The following is a 19797-nucleotide window of genomic DNA, read 5'->3' on the forward strand; positions in this document are numbered from 1 at the left end:
ACTCATACGCCGTCCATTAACAAAAAAAATTAACCTATATACACATTTTTAAAGTGTGTCACGTGACCAATGTTGCGGACGAAAAGCTACATAACAATCTAGCTATCTTCCTTGCTTGAGCACGGCAAAGAAAATGCTTCTTCAGCATAACCACTATCTTTTCAAAATGAGCTATCTCCATTAGGTTGGTACAATGGATGAAGATGAAGTAGAGCTACCATCCATGTTGTGGGGATTGGATCCGATCTTTTCTGCTTTCGCCAGGCTCCATATCACAGACATCCTCGACATGAAGGAGTCCTGTCAAGTGTCAGGTAAACTGTTTGCATGCTCTCTGCGATCCAGGAAATCTGCTTTGCAACACTGCAGGAATCGAAGCTATGGTACTACTAATAAGTCTCTTTTCTGTCCGTCTGTCATCAGATATTTATTTCTACAAGTCACATCCGATCCACAAGGTCGATGTTCTTGGGACAGTCGTTTATAAGCGGGAAAGAGAGGACTTCTTCTGTTATGGGGGTGATTTTGAAAATAATGTTTTACAGTTTTAATGATAATGCCAAACACAATCACAATCGCTCTCTCTCGCTTTTTTTTTTTTTTTAAAACAGTGGACGATGGCACTGGTGTCATAAACTGCATGTGTTGGAAAAATGACCTGTTTAAAGAAGAGGTGAATTCTGGTAAATATGATTTGTGATTTTTAATTTCAATTTTTGAGTATGTACTGAAAAAGGGAAAAGTCACTGTGCATGGCGTTTATCAAGTGATGGCATTACCATGCAGTGCAGCTTTAAAATGCTTTAGATGAGCAGCATTTTTGGGATGGGCGTCATTATCATTATACAGATTATCATCAATCCAAGCTCCACTGTTCTCTCACAGCGAGACAGGTTTTGTTTTAATACTGGGATTACGCACTGTTTTTCGTTCTGTTTACATGTTTTCACCACACTTGCCTAAATTGTCTTTGCAGATTGCTCCCGCAATCCTAAAAACTGCACGGCAGGTTAATTGCCTGAGTTTAAATGTTTAACTGGTGATCAATTCAGAGTGCTGTCTGCCTCTCATTAAATGTCAGTGGAAATAATTGATTATTGCAAAATTGATGTCTAAGTAATCATTAAATACAACTGGACAATTAGTGTTTTTTTTAACTTTAGACATGGGGAAACCTCAGGATAACCTTCAGGGAGGCTTTAATCTAGCTGTTGAACGGAAAAAACTGAGACATGCCCAGCAGACCCACGGCAGCGTAGAGATTGGAGAGCTTCTGCGAGTCAGAGGACGAGTGAAGACGTCAAGACAACAAAGAGAGATTATAGCCTACATGTACTGTGAGTCAAGTGACACTTTCCGTGCTTCTTTACATTTCCTGTTTTAATAATCAATTACTTACAGTCGTAAAGAAACGAGCTGTAGAAGTAAAGATGTACATTTTAGTAGTGCTGTCTCATGATGGGTGGTCCACATACATACCTGACCGTCTGTTATGCGCTCATAGCCAACCTCACAATCTCCATCTTTGGCCATTACTTTTATGCTGTGTGTATGCAGATAAAGTGAACGACCCAGTCATGGCAGTCCAGATTGAATGGATGCTTGAGGTTTTACAGCTGTACAGAGAATTCTATGACAAACCACTTCATCTAAAAACCAACACTGCTAGGTAAAGATGTTGCCCCCCCCCCCCCCAAAAAAAACCCACACACTTACAAATAGATGCCAAAACTTGCAGTATATGGTGTCAGATGTGCTGTTGGAGTCGTATTGCAATACATGTTTAGTATTTGTGCTTTTTTACTTTTTTTAAAATGTAATTCTATGGTTCTAACACAGGGTGGCGCATAAGCCCCAAAAGGGTTAAATAAAAAGCTCCAGGTAAACTAACCTTTTAGAATTGAATTCACTAGAGTAAATCAACAGTTGAGTACAATCAGACTTTTTTTTATACCACAATGACACACGTCTGAAGAGTTTTAGCCCATTCGCGCCTCAATACACGGTTTTATTTATTTATTTATTTATTTATTTATTTGAAGAAGGACAATGCACATTAATGAACATCAGTATAAAACCAAATATAGATATGCCGAATTATAGCTACAAAGCTAGTTTTCATTCGTAAGTCCCCAGGCAGGCCAATACATAAGAAAGAAAATATAATATTTGTGTGTGTGTGTGTGTGTGTGTGTGTGTGTGTGTGTGTGTGTGTGTGTGTGTGTGTGTGTGTGTGTGTGTGTGTGTGTGTGTGTGTGTGTGTGTGTGTGTGTGTGTGTGTGTGTGTGTGTGTGTGTGTGTGTGTGTGTGTGTGTGTGTGTGTGTGTGTGTGTGTGTGTGTGTGTGTGTGTGTGTGTGTGTGTATATATGAATAGTATGTAAGAAAGAGGTTCTTGTTGGAAAGACTTGAAAGTGATATCAAGTGTTTCAGCTCCATTTTTGTCTGTCTGGTTTTCAGTGAGTCTCCCTTCAGTTCCCTCAGTAAGGCAACACATATCATCAAAGATTTATTAGAGCAGAGGTCTGTGAGCAAGTTCAGACCTTATGATATTCAGGACCTCCTGCAGCCTCTGTTCCTCAGCTGTAATGAAACAGCACATGCAGACCAGGTGCGCCTCACCATTGACTGACACTGACAAGAACATTATTAAGAAGTAATGGACTATCATGATTATATGCTGCTGTTTTAGGAACCTGTGGCGGGTCCATCTACATACCGGCAACTAAGAATACTCCTTAAAGAGGCCTTAAACATTTTACAGGATGAGGGCATTGTGTACCAAAGGATGAAGTCCCCAGATGAAGTCTATTTTGTAGGAAACAGAAAAGATGACTGCTTAACTCAAGGTCAGTGCAAAGGATCATTGTGGTCCTTTTTGACACTTTTTGTTTCTTGCTAGGTGACTGCACAGGATAAAGATCTTCTTATGATCGTTAAAGACATAATCAGAGAGGACTCAAAAAAAGAAAAGTGTATGTGACCCCATTTTATGACCACCTCCTGCAGGTTGAACACTTGTGTTCTCACAACAGTTTCCTTGTTTCTTTAGATCGAGAGACGGGCTGCCACATCTTGCACATTCTGTCTTCAGTACGACAGCGCTACAGTTTGAATGTGAGCAAGCCAGTGCTTGAGCTGGTTCTCAAATCATTGGAGTGCAAGAGTGACATTGTCAGTACCAGAGATAACTACTTTACTATGTTTTAGTCTGGGGTTGGTGATTACTATGTTTCTTAATTATTTACATAAAAAATAGATTTATATAATCTGGTCGTATCTTTTATTTATTCCCAAATTTATACACATTTTAAGGATTATGCAGTATGTATTAAAAAAATTTTCATGAACCTATACATTACTGTACATTTTAAATCTCTGTAAAGTGAATTTAGTCATGTTCATCCACTGCGATTGATGTGACAGTGACTTCATCATGCACAGTTGCCAAAGTGAAATAAAGAAAATGTGAAATAAGTGGACTCAACATATCTATTCAATCTATTATTATTCTCCTCATGAGGGTCGCAGTTGTGCTGGAGCCTATCTCGGCTGACTTGGGCCATTAGGTGGGGTACACCCTGAAGTGGTTGCCATGGCACACAGACAACACGACACACGTTTTTATTGAGAGGAAACTGAAATATTCAGAGAGCACCCAACCCGGTACGAGAAGAACTTGCAAACCCCACATAGGAGGCTGAAACCTGGAGTCGAACCTTCTACATCTGCACTGTTAGGTGGACGTCGATCACCATTCCGCCCTTACTTTCAAATTAATAGATATTAAAATTGAAATGAAAACTAAATAAATGATTAATTTATTCAATTTAGACTTCTTGGTGCTCCACGGACGTCTGCTGTTCTTCAGATTATTATTTTTTTGTCAAATAAACGTCCATGTGCATGTGAAGCAAAGTGTACAGGGGGGCAGCATGAAGTCATGGAGTGGGCGCGTTCACGTTGAGAATGCTTGCATCTGATTGGTCGTCGGCGGAACATCTGTAGCCACACTTGCAGCTCCTCATGTCTCCGGCCAGAAAGCAGCTCATGACTCAGTGCCTGCGGTGTTCAGCTGAAACGATCCGACGCGGCCTTGGAAACAACTCAATGAATCAGCACTGTATTTGTGGACCACCCTTGTCTTTTTCAATACGTAACAGTCTCCTGCCAAGCCTGGAAGAAAAGTTATTTTAAGACGAGTCGGTTCCTGCATTGATTTACCAACCGAGCGATACGTTGTCAGCTATCCTCCTCACGAGTATTTTATTCAAAGTAGCCCCGTGGACGTATGAGAAGCACGTCCCACTCTTTTCCCAAATCCCTGCGGCAAATAGAATACGAGAAGCGTTTGACACTGGATTGACCAGCTATTTTACAACAACTAGACTGTGACGTCTAGGTATGCGGAGGGTCTCGTGGCCACCGAGACAGACACAAAGGGACTCTCGTCAATTTCCCAAGAATTTAAGGTGATTGCCTTCTTCCGGCGTTGTTGTTTTTTTTTTTTTTTTTCGTGGGGAAACGGAGGAGCCCTGACAGCGTATGTCACCGAGGGTTTACGCACAGCGTTTTCTTGGACGGACTATTGATAAGTTTATAATTGGATTGGTGGTGATTGGGCGAATGGAACAATTACCAAACTGGCCGACAAGGAGCTGACGTCTTTCTCCGAACTGGCTGGGAATCGGACGATGAATGCAGGGATTTATTCGGTGTGATTCGAGCTGCAGCAGCTGTCTGCAAGGCGCGTTTATGTACAGCTTTTGCAGGGTCAAGATGCAGGTTCGGACTGTGCTGGACGTCAAAGTGGTGGACGTGGAGAAAAGGCGCAGTCCATCGAAACATTACGTGAGTTGCCTTGCTCATCTTTGTCTGCACGATTTAATGCCCACGGTCTGCAGCTGCATCCTCACCACTCTACGCTGTTTTCCAGACATACATCTAGCCTAGTTGTTCTGATTAAACCTTAAATAAGGTGGGAATCATTTCATCACAGACGATTCAGGGTCGTCTCTCATAACCATGTCCGATCAAATGGCAGCACACGTTGCAATAATCTGCTAAGAATGGCATTATTGCATATTGATTAAAATGGATTGAGGAGATATTTGCACCATGCTGGAAGTCAAAAATGCATCTGTCGGGCTGGTTACTGTAGCTGTAATGTTGAAAGTGCTCATCAAATGTGAAAGTTCACGTATTGTTTTTCATTACAAAATTTTTATTGCAAAGCAGAGCAAACCTGATGTTTCAAATTCAATTCATTTGTTCAAAACAGGTTAACCGTGCTATAATATCTTCAATGGAAACATACTTGGATTGTTGTTTAAGTTACAATGTACAAAGTAGAAATAATCGGCATTTTCTTACTCTTTGTCTTTCTTAAATTGCTTTAGTCCAGCCACTTTTTTCAACCATGTTTTGATTTGATTTGTTAAATAAGCTAATCAGTGCCACCTTATTTACCATTGTTTTAATTTCCATTCCGCTTGCCTTGTACTGCCAGAGAGAACACGCAGGTAGTTTACTTGCAGTTAACTTCAAGCTATTTTCACTCAGACAGTATATTTTATGCTGTTACACAATCATAAACAACTGATAGAAAAGCTCAAACAGAGCATATAATGACTTAAAGTAACATGTCCTATCTGTGTAAAAATAATCATCTGACAATAACTGTATTGTGAAGCACCTCTATATATAAAAACATGCAATAAGAAGGATTTCAAAGAACACATGAGCCATCATGGAAATAATAAATGATAAATGATCGATACTGGCTATTTGGAATTGGTGTGATATTGATAATCACATTAGTATAGATTCTATTGATGCTATCAATCTTCACAGCCCTAACACAGGTGTATTTAGGGGCCCAAGGCAAATCTTGTCATTGGGCCCACCACAAATTGTCAAGATTCAGAATATTAATGCTAATCATTTACTAAAATGTGTGAATTTGAGGCAAGTCTCATATTTCCTTAGAGAGATAAAGTTCTTTAAATCATGGAGAAATTATATCCAACTCGCCAATGATTTTTATGTAATTGATAATGTTAATCAATTCGATATAGGTCAATATTTTCATTTTTTTTTTACAACTGTATTACATCTTTGTGATGAAAAGAGTCACTCTTAACCGCATCCTACTTGGCTGACATTGACCACAGTGCTACCGCGACTAGCAAGACTCTCGCCTCAGGCTCTTGCTGTTCTCATCCACATTCAGTGTCACAGTAAAAAAGGTTAAAATCTTTGGTAGTTTTGATAAATGCAGTTTGCATTTTCAACACCGCTTATCCTGTTCAGTGTTGCGGAGGATGCTGGAGCCTAGCCCAGCTGACATAGGGCGAAAGGCAGACTATACCCTGAACTGGTCGCTAGGCAGTCGCAGGGCACGCGGAGACAAACGACCAGTCACAGCCACACGCACACCGGCACTGAGTGAAAATTGATCCCACGCTGTCCACACACGATCAGCGACTTTATAACATAACATCATTTCTGGAAGTCATGGGACTGACAAAAATAAGTTCTGCAAAGTTTGATTCCATTTTTTTTTTTTTTTTTTTAAATCAGTTTTATATATCGGTCATGTGCATCGTTCACAAATACTCAGATACTAGAGTACACCTTTTGTTAAGGGCTGTAGAGTTATAAAATAAGTTGTTTTATGCATCATTTGTTATTCATTAAGATTACATGTTTCCTTCACTTGTCTTGAACATGCTGGAAACATTACATCAGATTTAAGCCAATGTTATCCTTATTTATCTTATATAAATACCTCCCTTGTTTGAAGCAACCTTACTTTACCCTACCACTTGAAGATTGTTAAAAATATACACAGTATGAAACGAGAACGACACTCAATATCAGGGTTATTCCACAGCTGCCCTAATATAATAGCTTTATTAATTTACCACAAACATGTATGTAATCTTTAATCAAACAGTATCGAGTGTTGGAGCTTTAACCGCAATTACTATATTTTCCACACTAAATAATCATGTTATTGTTATTCACAGTTTATACAAGTGACTGTTTTGACAAACCTGAAACAATGGAATCATTTTATTTCTTGATTAAAATGCCATTTCGTTACTTGCATTGATGAAAAACAATAGTTTATTACTATTTATATAATACTATTGTTGTAGTGGTTGAATATTTAATGTTACACTTTGAATTTGGTTACACACTATATGTTCGTGGCCGCATAGTGATGCACTGGTTAGCACGTCCACCCCACAGTTCAGAAGTTGCGATTTTGCGACCCCTGTGTGGGGTTCACATTTTCTCCCCGTGCCTGTGTGGGGTTTTCTCTGGGTACTCCGGTTTCCTCCCGCATTCCAAAAACATGCATGGTAGACCTATTGGGCACCCCAAATTGCCCGTAGGTGTGAGTGCGAGTGGGGATGGTTGTTCGTCTCTGTGTGCCCTGTGATTGGCTGGCAATCAGTTCAGGTTGTCCCCCGCCTACTGCCCGATGACTGCTGGGATAGGCTCCAGCACGGCTGCGATCCCTTTGGGGACAAGTGGTACGGAAAATGGACGGATGGAGTATATATACGTAGTATGTCAATACATACATATACAGTATTTTCACTATATGTTTGTATCCCCAATTATGTTTTTTTGTAAATGAAAATCTAAAGTGATATGGTTAAGATTCTGTTGAATGTTTTTCTTGTGTTAGTTTTGTCGGGCCTAGGTTTATTTGGTAGATACTCTGCTGTTCCATCAAGAATTTTACATCAGGTCCCAGTGATATTTGGACACAGCACCCGTTTGTGATGTACGTAATATATGCATACAGTATGTTGATAGTATCACCACATTTTGTGGGCATTAGAGCTTGTTAATCATAGTCGGAGCTGCGTAGTTTAGCTTATGAGAGCTGAGCCTTTCTGAGTTATGCATTGAACTCCTCGGACTGCGATCTGTGTCCTAGTTTCCCAGGCTACCAATTCTCATGAGACAAGGCTGTGCAAAAATAGAGAGGGAAGGAGTGAAAACCTGGCACAATATGTGGTGTCCATTCAGTCTCATTTGCAGTGTTTGAGAAACCAGCTGGAAATGCTTATCCTGGGGGCGGCGGTATCCAGAGGGAAGTGTTTGTTGGACCATAGAAACGTTGCAAACTCTCAGGCTTTCTACTTCTTTGAATGTTTTATGTGTGAGACTTTGTTTGCAGAGTGCAAGGTGATGAAATGAGAAGAAGTTTCGGTTCACAACAATGTTGAATCACTTTTTGGTTCCTTTACAACTCCCAGTCCCACTACATTTTCAAGAGTCCCGTACAAAGGCTTAGGTTGGAAAAGAGTTGTTACTTTGCACCATAAACATCTCTCCAGATGGCTGTTTCCCACTAAAATATTTATTGGTGTCTCAAAAAGTGAGCCATATCTAAGTGAGAGGTTCCTTGTTTTCAGATGCTTGCCTCAATAAACATATGGAGAGGAGTGGTTTTATTTAGACCAGGGGTGTCAAACTCCTTATTTTCACGGGCCGCATTGTAGTCTTAGCTTCTTTCGGAGGGCCATTATGACTGCCAACCCAAGTAAATGTATGAGCACCTCATATTATATACAGTAAAAGCTACAAAACAAACTGACGAATAACTCGTTTTCAAATCAGACAAGTAAATACTGGTCAAATATTAAAAAAAAAAACATTAAAAGTGAAGACAATTAGCAATTCTAGTAATGATGCACAACTTGTCTTCGCGGGCCACATAAAATGATGTGGTGGGCCGTATCTGGCTCCCGGGCCTTGAGTTTGACACCTGTGATTTAGACCTTTTCCCTGCTTGATTGTTGTTTGCGAGATGACTGTCAAGGAGATTGGTTTGTTCAGGCGCAACAGACGAGGGAATCATATGCTTTGCTGACTTTGCTCTATTTCTGATTTTGGCTGCACGGTAATAAAATCATTGATGCTTTTGTACTGAGTACAAGCCATATAGAAAATGAATGGCTTAATTCCTGCTGTTGTCCACTTTAAACAGGGAATTGTATGCACTTACATGACTGGTTTATACCAGCATTGGATATCTTTGCGAAACCTCACGTACATGTGCTCGTAATAAATAAAATTTATATGTTTTATGATACACCATATTTTTTGTTTTGTTTCAATTGTATAGTCTGGGTAAAACTCCACGCTAAATGTCTGCATTTGCATCACCCAAGAATGGCAACAATGTGTGCAGTTGGATATATCGTATTGTGTGAGGGTACCAGTTTCAACTCTGGGCTGCAGTATTGTTTTTATGTAAAATGATAATTTCTTGTAAGAGTGAAAATGTTATGCCATCAAAGCCATTTTACTATTGGGCCTCTTTATATCGGTAATTTTTTCAACTTTTCAACAGACTGAACCACTTAATAGCACATATAACCAAACACTAATATTCCATGACTAATAAAAAGTCAAGAGTATGAATAAACATTCATTTATTAAACCAGCCTTTCTATGGAATTAGAAATTCGTTCTCCAGTTTGAGAATAAAAAAAACTCCTATGCCTGACGACTTACACTTGGGGCGGCAGTAGCTCATCCACAAGCACTTGGACTTGGACCTAACTATTCAGACCAAAAATTCAGTGAAGAAATGTATTACATAATTATTATTTTTTTATCTACATATAATTTTATGTGAAAACATTTAATCGAAATAGAAAATTCCAAACTGAACACTAGTAAAAAAATCACGGATGCTTTTGTAGCCAGAGAATATTATGGGTCTCTGTTTTATATGCTATTTTAAATATAGCAGCCTAGGCGGGGTTCACTGCATTTAGTGGCTAGCCCACATTCTCTGTTCCTTCAATTCCTGTGTTCGTATGCTTTCTTCTCTTGAAAACGGAATCACTGGGACCTGTTTTCTCTTCTAAACTGTAAGTTTTGTCAATTGTCTATCTTAAATGTCTATCCTTTAGCTTTTGCATGATGGTCATTGTATCAATGATTTGTTGGCTTCTTTTTAGAAAGATATAAACTTCTAATGTGCTTATGTAGAGGAACTTGGTAAAAATTGCAATTTTCTTTTTAATAGAATTTTTGCGAGACAAAATGTAACACTGTCCTTTTCTTTCTTTCTGGGATGCTGAAGCCCTGAAATAATTAGTTTCTATTTTACCTTAGTTTGTGCTTTTGTCATTCAAGAAATAATTTACTAGACTCCTTTAATGAGAAATTTGACATGAGGCATTTTGCTAAAACGAAAGCTCTCATCACATGTTAAAGATACATTTACCCGTAAATTGCTAAAGCCTAGCTATAAAAAAAAAAGTCGCTACCAGAAGCTTTACAAAGAGATTTGCACTCTCATCTTAGTTAAATTCCCTATAGTAGCTCATCTGTAAGTACTTTGCTTCAGAACGCAAGGGTTCCAGTTCAAGTCCTGCTGTCGGCAAAAAATGTAAAATAGCTAGTAGTTGTTGGAGAGATCCTAGACTTTTGCAAGACACTGACTCCTCAGCACAAAAGGTGTAATCTCACTCTCTTTCCTTGCATGTCTGCAAAAAACACATTTCTTGATTCAACAAATGGGTGTGGCTACTGATCTGTTCAGTAAAATTGATTTTTGCTGTGAGTATAAAGTGGAATTGCTGAAAGGAAACACAATGCCATTGTTTAATCTGTGCATGGCATATATGGTGTAGGGTCAGGCTCATTTAGTCAGATTCACACCTTAACTGATTAGTGAATTTGTTTTCCACCAGCCCTGAGTCACTAAACTACAATATCCTGATTGTTATTTAGTAATTGTTTTTGGAAAACTGTACAGTAAATCATCAGACGTGACATGCTTTATGTGTGGTACATAATCTCAAGATACTATATCAACACATAATGAACCAAAAACTACATGTTGTATTTGAATATGTATGTGAATGCTTGCCTCTCTGGACTTTCCATCCCTGTGATTGTACCATCCTCTTAATGTATGTTTACTTGGCCTCCACTAAATGTGAAAATTATAAATGTGGAAAAACTATGAAACTTTGTATTACCTTTTTAATATTCAATGATCCACATAATGGCATCCCTAGCATTTGCTTCTCTGCTTGTCCTGTTTCTAACTAACTTTGGGTGAGAGTGAGGGTATACCCTTGACTGGTTGCCAGTCAATCAAAACGTAGGTTACAAATTCAGTATTAACTCAGTGGAACCTCTTAAGTAGATCGAACAATGTCATTTGAGCAAGGCACTTGCACAAATAGCTCATTTGATCTCTGAAACCTAACTAAAAAGTCACACTACACGGAAAAAGGCAAAAATAGACTCGAGCACACGAACAGCGTACAGTTTGTCAAAGACAGAGCAATAAAATGGAACTTAATGACGTTAGACAATCTACACTGGTGGTAGATTTAAGGGCAAGTAGGGAGCTGCTGGAACACAAGGAGCATGGCCAGGCAGAATGGGAGATTCAACACTGACATCACTAAAGTGAAATAATGATCTGATAATAGGGTGACCTCACAAAGGGCTAAAGCATCATCTGAATATGAAAGTGTACTACTTGAACCCTAAGATGTTGCATCTTTCTTTGCCTTCCTAGGTTTATCTCATCAATGTCACCTACTCCGACAATACCTCTCACATCATTTACAGAAGATACAGCAAGTTCTTTGACCTTCAGGTAATGCTCTATTAATCTAACTCAACCACATCATATTGATGCTCTGTTTTTAATTGACAAGCCTACAGTTTACTATTTTAAATGTGTGTATGTTTGTGAATATTGGCTATCCCAAGTGCTCTGGTGTTGTCCACTGTTGCCTTGATGAATCTATGTGGGTGCAAGTAATTGGTCAGGGTACAAGGGAGACATGCTTTATGTACCTTAACCCTGGAGTCCCCAACCACTGGGCCGCACAGAGTGACTGGAGAAAAAAAAATTTTAATTGGTCATTAGAGTTTGAAAGAGGTTTTATTTTAAAAATTAGCTGCATTCGCCTATGGCTTTGTCTAAACGCTCAAATCATTTCTGTCATATGATATGAGGGAAAAAAATAAGCTCGCAAGTTTGCAAAATAGAGTAAAAAAAGGTCATGTTTGGAGAGTTTCTGAAAAAGGAAACAGGCCACATACTGAGACAGAAGAAGATCCTACAACTTTCAAGATAAAAAAAATGCCGGTCCATCAAATTATGTAGGTGAACATCAACTTATACTGCATTTCTATGTTTGGACAAAGCATCATTTTTCTCATCACCAATGTGTTACCCTTGAAATGTCAGAGAGGTGACCACCTTTTTGATGGTAAAATAAATCAACATGAAAGCTAATTGTGCTAAATGTGCTGTTCTTTATTGGGTTCCATTGTCATGGGATGCTCTGAATGAGGGCGAACTTTAAAATGTCCCCTTAAATCATGTTTGAAAGTCCTGTGCAAGAGTCCCAGCACACTCGTCGTCTTTGTTTCCTACAATGACTATTTCATACAGAGAGAATGACTGTGTGCATCCATTTGCATCCCCTGCCCCACTGCAAGCTGATACCATATGTATATAGCACCAGAGGTCTCTGGGTCGCTCGTAAATATGAAAGGACTATACAGAGAACGTTACGGGGGCACATCTCAGTAGCGCCTGTGTGCAACCTCAGCAGGAAGTGATGTTTCAATCGGTGAAGGAAACCTTTTTGCTGAAAGGTCCCATTGATAAACGAGGCAATGTGATTGCCCTCTGCAAAATAATATTCACAGTGTGGGCTGACATTCACATGCAAAACACAGAAGAGGCAATAAAGGTCACACTCCAGAGCCGTATAGAAAATGACCACATTTTGACAATTTCTCCTGATGGCACCAAATTATTTATGGTCAATTCCGTCGAAATATTCTTTCACAGTATTTAAAAAAAAAAAAGTTGGATATTTTATTGCCATTGCCGTTGCATGTGTTACAGTGAGCCACAAGGGGTTGAATGTATGAATGTATTTGTATAAGAACAGGTCAGATATCTTGCAGATTCACTTTGTCTTTTGACCCACTGTTGGGCAAACTACGCTTTCAATCCAAACATTTTAGGGTCATGGACTCTACATTTGGAGGCCAGTGAACCTTGCACAGTGTTGTAGTGAGTGATGCTTTTCATGTTAACTTAAATTAATTGTTTCATATTTGCACATCTAGTGCATAAATTACCAGACAGATAATTTGCACAGTCCCACACAGACAGTAGTGCCAAGATTGATCTTCTGATTGTTAAGGTAAAATTCTTTAGGTCTCTTACCTAGGACTAGTTTGTCATGGCTGAGACTGCTTGCGGTGTAAAGCCCCAGACAATTTAGCTCCAAGGATCATTGGGATGCGCCAACCACTCGACCACAATAAGGTGATGGCTCACAGATGGGCGATCCAAAATTTTTTTTGATAAATGAAGGGGAGATCTACACTTTTTTTTCATTGCACTGTAAGGTAGCTGTCAAAGGTTTACCATTTCTCACCAACTGTGGTTGTCTTTTGCTTTGTACATGTCCTCTCTGCTTGGTTGAGCCCTCATGTTTCTGTCCAAGGTCTTCTCCAACTGAATGGAATGTGGAAGAGAGTCAGTGAATGCTAGATATCTTTGGCATCTATGCCTCACACGGAGCCTTGTTAAAGAGTTTGCTCAAGGATGCTTTCTTTACCTCACTAACGTGCGGCCTCATAAATCCAAGCATAACCTATTCTCACTGCATCAGAAAGTATGCAGTGTTTTCTCTCCCTTTATTGTTGACCTCATACCAGCTTGCAAATGAAATGGCTGAAGACAATGGGGCTATACTACCAACAAGTGTCATTTTACCCTATTACTTTCATGGTCACCTGCCTCTAGGAATCTTCACCTTATCACTTTCATGGTCACATTTCTTTGGCATTTTTGAAGATTTTGCATTTTTTAAATTTCACAGCACAATTATAATGACCAAGGTTATTTTATTAAGTCACTGAGGATTTTGTTACGTGTTATGTATGTATGGACAAGCCTTCTGCCATTGACATCTTTTAATCAATCAAAAAGTTTGCGGCGCAAGTGAACGCTACCTCGGTAAAAAACTTCAAATGTCCAACCGGAAAGGGAGGTGCACATCTTGCTGCCTGGAATAAACCACAACTGAATGAGTAAAACTTAAAACGGAAGAATTTATAAACGTAATATGTAAGCTTTAAATTATTAGGCTTAGCATCACACCTATTAACATTTGTTTGAAATGGTTATCAAGATTAACAAACTGAACTGGATTTAATAACAGAAATGTATATAATTTTAGTTTCTTTTATCAATTTTAGTTCATTTTAAGTTAAACTTATTCTGGTGAGTATCAGCTGCGCTGGGTTTGTAAATCGGGCCATCCAGCTGCGGTGATGATCCGATGGCACTCGTGCCAAAAATCCGGACAAATGTCTCTTGATCAAGGAGCAAATCCTCATTAGATGAGATTAGATGACTTTATTTGTGCAGTTTGTGCACTGTGCACAGCGGTGTGTACTCTGTGTGTTTCCAAGAAAAATGCAAGTAGTGGGCAAAAACAGGCCAGTGACAGAATTTATGTGCATCATTGATATTTGTTGCAAGTGTACTAGCACATAAATGCTTATTAACACACGCGTACTGTGGAATATATCTTACTCACCTAAATTTAGAACGGCATTGCACTCAGTGGGAGCAGTGATGCTCACTTTCTAACTTTCGCTCCTTTGGTTCTGCCGTGTTTCGTATCTTGGGGTACGTCTCTTCTTCGTCTACTTTTGTCCTTTTTTGGTGGAGCAACTGCCTTGATCAACAGTAGCTCTCTCTGGTGTTAAAATTAGAAAGTGGGATACACTCAGGCAAGAGGAAGTGCGGACCATATTCTATTCTATTTATAAAATGTCTTGTGGGCCAATTAAAAATGGACCATAATTTGGACACCCCTAGTGTAGGGGTACACTGGCCTGACTTGTGTGTGGGCAGTGCAGAATTGTTTGCCGCTTATTGATGGTGTGCATGTGGGTGTTACCGATTGCCCGTCTCTCTATATGTGCTCTGCGAGTGGCTGGCGACCAGTTCAGGGAATAGTTTGCCTTTTGCCCAATTGTAGCTGGGATAGTCTCCAGCGCCCCCCATAACCCTGAATAGGTGTTGAGAATAGATGGATGTATTACTACGTCATTGTGAAAAAAAACTATTGAGAAATCACACACACTCAAAAGTTAGACATTTTATTTGGAATACCAAAATGGTAACAATGAAAATAAATCTGTATGTATGCAAGATGTCCAAACTTTAAATTAAAGACCTTGTGCTCTTTTTCGATAAAAGTTATGTGGGTTGCCTCTTATCATGTTTCTTATTAGTCCAGGATTTAAGCATGTAACAGCAGATAAGCGTCATTATGCAACACATTTTCAAATGCTCACTTGTACAACATTCCAAGGAAATCACAATGTCTTATCACATTTACCCTTTATCACTGTTGAGCTATTTTTAGTAGAGGCCCACAAGATATTCATGTGGTCCTTGGGGGCTACCTTGGTGCCCGCAGGCACGACATTGATGACCCCTCTGCACAAATGTCATAGGCTGTAGATCAGCAGTGTTGCTGTATTTAGAGATTAGCATGAGGTGACTGTCCTCGCAAAACCGGCAAGAAGATAATCACTTGATCATTGTCAAATAAATTATTTGATCATTAATGAATCTGTTCAGCTGTGTGAAACTGGAATAGGAACATTTAGAGAGAGTTAATGCAGGACTGGTTTGAAAGCCATATATAAATAATACATAATTGTGCTCTTAGTCATCACTGCGTTTGTGGTCCTGCATACAGTACAGTTTGATAACTACAGGCCTTGTATTGTATTGTATTATCCTGGCAGAAACAGATGAAAACCTGTGAAAACACTTTGGCTGAGGTATCAGTTTATGCTTATCTGTTGTATTAGTGGAAATGTTACTGTGTGTCCAATCTGAGGCAGTGGCTTGAGCTCACTTCTCTTTAGGTTAATGGACAGCAATTGGGTAAACAGCAGCAGACATGACATTGGAAACTTGCAGTCCAAATATTTGATGAGGGAAAAAAAAAAACTGAGATAGAGACAAGAGAAGGGAACTTCAGGTTTCAATGTATTCTTCTGAGTTCTCTAATAGTCTTTAACACTTGCTCTTGACTCCTCTCATATGTTCCATTCATCTCATGTTCTCCTCGATCACAATCATTCTAATCATATCTCATTCCTACATTTTCTAACCCTCAATTATACTCCCTTTCTATCTGTCTCTCTTTGGAAACCACTTTTTGACCCCTCTCACCTTCGTCACTGCCAACCCTTGCTCCGATGAAGCGTTCCTTCACCGCTTGTTATGGGGGCCAAGTGGTTGCAGATTATGGATGCTATTGTCAGTGTCTCTAAATTTACGTGTTGTTCAGTTATCCCTAAATCTGTAGTAAATAATGATATTGAATACCTCCATGCCAGAATCGATATTGTCACCATAAAACATCAATTAACTTCATGGACAATGTAATTCCTTCTATTTAAAGTTTTTCAGTTTCTTTGATTTCTTCCAAATTCCCAAAACATGCATGTTGGGCAGACTGAAGATTTTGACTTAGGTTAGTTGTGTGAATGTGTGCGATTCTGCTTCAGTGCCTTGAACATCATCCGGCCTCTGTTACTCAGGGACAAACTGCTAGAGGTAGGCGTGAGTTCACACTTTGAGGCATGGTTTACTGACTATCGGCTGAGGCTGGGTGACTGCATGTCAGACACTGCTGTGAGCAGCACTCGAGCACCCCAGGGAACTGTGCTCTCTCCAGTCTTGTTGACTTGCTACTACATGTCTGACTTCAAGTACAACTGTGAGCTGTACCACATGCAAATGTTTGTAGATGACATTGTCTTCTGGCGATTGTACAAACATACAAATACCTGGTCGTGCAGCTAGACTAACGCAAAGCCACAGAAAACTAACTCTGGGCACTATTCAAACTCACCACGCTGCTCTGTCATTGGTTAAATGTACCCATATCACATGATTTATGGACACCATGTGGTCAACCAGGGTCCACAATCCTGGCATTGTTTTGCATGAGCCTCTGTCCTGTTTTTATTTCCTGTAAATAACTTTTTTTTCCACCCCCAATTTCGTTGTATACCTGCTGTGCAATGACAATAAAGGCATTCTATTCTATTCACTTAATGCGTGAGGATGCTCAGTTTCCCGAAAAAGTCATAAAAATGTCTGTGGAAAGGAAACCCTCTGTTAATCAAGTATTAAGTCAAACAAAATGTACATAATAACATAATAATAAATGTACATAAAATATAAAAAATAATAAAGGTGAAGAATGAATGTTTGGGATAAGAAAGAATTGTTTGAGTAAGGGTGTGTGATTGCCATCGCACACCACACCCTGTTCTAACTTGGTTTAAAAAAATTATTTTATTTCTTTAATAGTTCACTAATCTCAGATTATCATTAAAACACACTTTATACATTGAGTTTGCTGCGGAAAACACTGTATACCTCACATAGACAAGTGCTCAACATTAAACCTCAAGAGTCAAGTTGCGGTGGCCCTGTCGGAAACATTACTGGTCCCATATATTCATGTTATATTCATCCGTCCGTCAGTCCATCCATTTTCTGAACCGCTTCTCCTCATAAGGGTTGCGGGCATGCTGGAGGGTAACCCAGCTGACTTTGGGCAGTAAGCGGGGGACACTATGTGAACTAGTTGCCAGGCAATTGCAGGGCACACAGAGACAACCATTCACACTCACAATCATACCAACGAGCAGTTTAGAGTGCTCAATCGGCCTAACTTGGTAAATGTCAATGATTACAAAAACATACTCATGGGTTAATACGAATCAACTTTTCAAAAAGCCGCTCTCTTTGAATAGGTTTTAGTGACAAATATTGATAACTTCTTTTTTCATTTCAGTTTCCATTCATCATCCACTTTCAACACGACTTATTGTTTTGATGTTTGATTCATTTAATAGGATTAATTAACAGAATGACGAGATGAAGTATGAGGTATAGTGATATTTTAAGCGAGGTACTACTACTTCTCAAGTAGATTTCCAAGTCAACAAAAACTCAATGCTCCAATCAAATTTGAACTTGAATTCATGCATAGATTCAGCCTAGATATTTTTACTTTGACTGCGTTGCTGCAGCAGGCTGAACACCAAAAACCATTTGGATAATACATTAAGGAGTGTATCTTTATCCTGGTCAATAATGTTGTTAACTTGCCATGCACAAACAGTATGCATAGTGTAATTCAAGGGCTTGATCTATTTTTAACAGCTCAAACTCTCAATATTAGGATTAAAAAGCAAGAATGTCGGGCTGAGCAATATTCTTTTCTAAAATTCTTACAATGGTTTAAATTCCCTTCATAGTAACAATATATACTGTTATATAAACGTACAGATGTTGTACTAGTTTCTGGTCTCAAAAAGAAGGATGCTGGATAAGCTTTTGTCTATCTTGGACCATCCACACCAACCATCTCTAAGCAGAGGAGGACCGCTACCACTGGAACATTTTTCTCTATGAAGCCATGCTGCCTCTTAATTTAATCCCGAGAAAAACTTACATATTCTCATGGATTTAAGCACTTTTTCTCCAATGCTTCACAGAGGCTGTTTTAAGTTTAACGCCCCATGAAGGTGAAACATGTTGGACATTTTGATTGTTGACTACCCGAATGGCGCCAGTGACAGCTGACTTGTGGTCCCATTGTGGATAGACAGCACGCTGAGCCTGAATAATTGGCTAAAAACATCAGTGCCAGCTGACACTTCTCACCTTTGCAGAGCTTTTCAGCTTCAAACCTGCTGCGTCTTGTCTGAAGGCGCTGCTCACTTTTGCAATAACTGCAGTCATGAAATGCCTTTCACGATTACAACATCTACAGTCATCGGATAATGAATCATTTATTTTTGTTTCATCTTTGAACAAACACATTCTCTATTAATCATGTTGGACAAGCGGTGCACACCTCAGCGTTGCTCATCTCGTATGATGATGATTAACTTATCGACTCCACAATTTAATTCCACGTTTAAAGTTTGAGATTTATTTTCCAAAAGCCAGCCTCAGAATTCAATGAGTTAGATCTCAGAGGCAGTTGTGCACACACGAGCTGCTTATGCACGGCATGTGAACCGGAAGTCATTCCCGAGTATGCGCTTTGTAAAGTGTCAAAGCAAAGCCCTGTAAAAAAAAAAAAAAAAAAAACAAGAACTTGAGCAGAAATGGAAGAATACGGCCTATAGCCACCAACTCCCACATGAAACTGTCATTTTGCTCCATGGCTGGGCAGCGGCAACTGAGATTGTCCAGCCGTTAAGCTCCGTATTCAGAGAGCCTCATTCCCCTGTTTGCACCCAGGTGCTTATTTAAGCGCCTGGATTTATGCGCTTTCCATTCATGCTGATTTTCCCATTCAGAACTCTGACACACTCACTCACTCATAAGTTGTGAAGATATGTTCATTGACAGTGGAGGCCTTCTAGAAATCATGGAACGTACTTGCCATTGAAATGTGTGCGAAAGTTAAAAAAAAAAAAAAAAAACACTTGAAATTTGCGGTAAATTTGAAAAGGCCTTTCACTTTCTTGCTGTTTTTTAAAAAAATATTTCTAATGGCTATGCTGTTGCTGTGTGCCAAAAGGCGATATGCAGTTTTGTTTGGTCAGTGAGCCCTGAAATCTGTCTCTCACAGCAAGGCCACTTTCTGGCACAAAATTGCCAGAAATGCTGCTGCCATGGGAAGATTCATATACGTACTGTCACT

The 19797-nt window shown here is 39.3% G+C and overlaps 2 protein-coding genes across 8 annotated transcripts in view; both read left to right on the forward strand.

Annotated features, from left to right (window-relative positions):
- The first annotated feature begins 45 nt into the window (after positions 1 to 45).
- On the forward strand, positions 46 to 3480 carry stn1 (STN1 subunit of CST complex). 3 transcript variants are annotated; one of them, XM_037254820.1, is made up of 9 exons: positions 46 to 314; positions 424 to 519; positions 612 to 683; positions 1146 to 1337; positions 1558 to 1669; positions 2459 to 2609; positions 2691 to 2813; positions 2901 to 2973; positions 3051 to 3480. In XM_037254820.1, exons 1-9 carry the CDS (start codon positions 194 to 196, stop codon positions 3206 to 3208), a joined length of 1098 nt encoding a protein of 365 aa, XP_037110715.1. In that variant the 5' UTR covers positions 46 to 193; the 3' UTR covers positions 3209 to 3480. The 3 variants fall into 3 exon arrangements, with proteins under 3 accessions (XP_037110715.1, XP_037110727.1, XP_037110736.1); XM_037254832.1 differs by having other exon boundaries at positions 1164 to 1337; XM_037254841.1 differs by lacking the exons at positions 424 to 519; positions 612 to 683 and having other exon boundaries at positions 1164 to 1337.
- A 535-nt stretch (positions 3481 to 4015) lies between these two features.
- sh3pxd2aa (SH3 and PX domains 2Aa) overlaps positions 4016 to 19797 on the forward strand; it is an 81904-nt gene continuing 66122 nt past the window's right edge. For 4 of the 5 annotated variants that reach the window (XM_037254298.1, XM_037254306.1, XM_037254311.1 and 1 more), the window contains exons 1-2: positions 4016 to 4849; positions 11574 to 11654. In XM_037254298.1, the coding sequence (XP_037110193.1) occupies positions 4697 to 4849; positions 11574 to 11654 (234 nt within the window). In that variant the 5' untranslated portion in view covers positions 4016 to 4696. Of the gene's footprint in view, positions 4850 to 9639; positions 9904 to 11573; positions 11655 to 19797 lie in introns of those variants that run through there. The other variant, XM_037254331.1, reaches the window with a different exon arrangement.

This window comes from Syngnathus acus, chromosome 1, assembly GCF_901709675.1.
Source record: "Syngnathus acus chromosome 1, fSynAcu1.2, whole genome shotgun sequence".
NCBI lineage: Eukaryota > Metazoa > Chordata > Actinopteri > Syngnathiformes > Syngnathidae > Syngnathus > Syngnathus acus.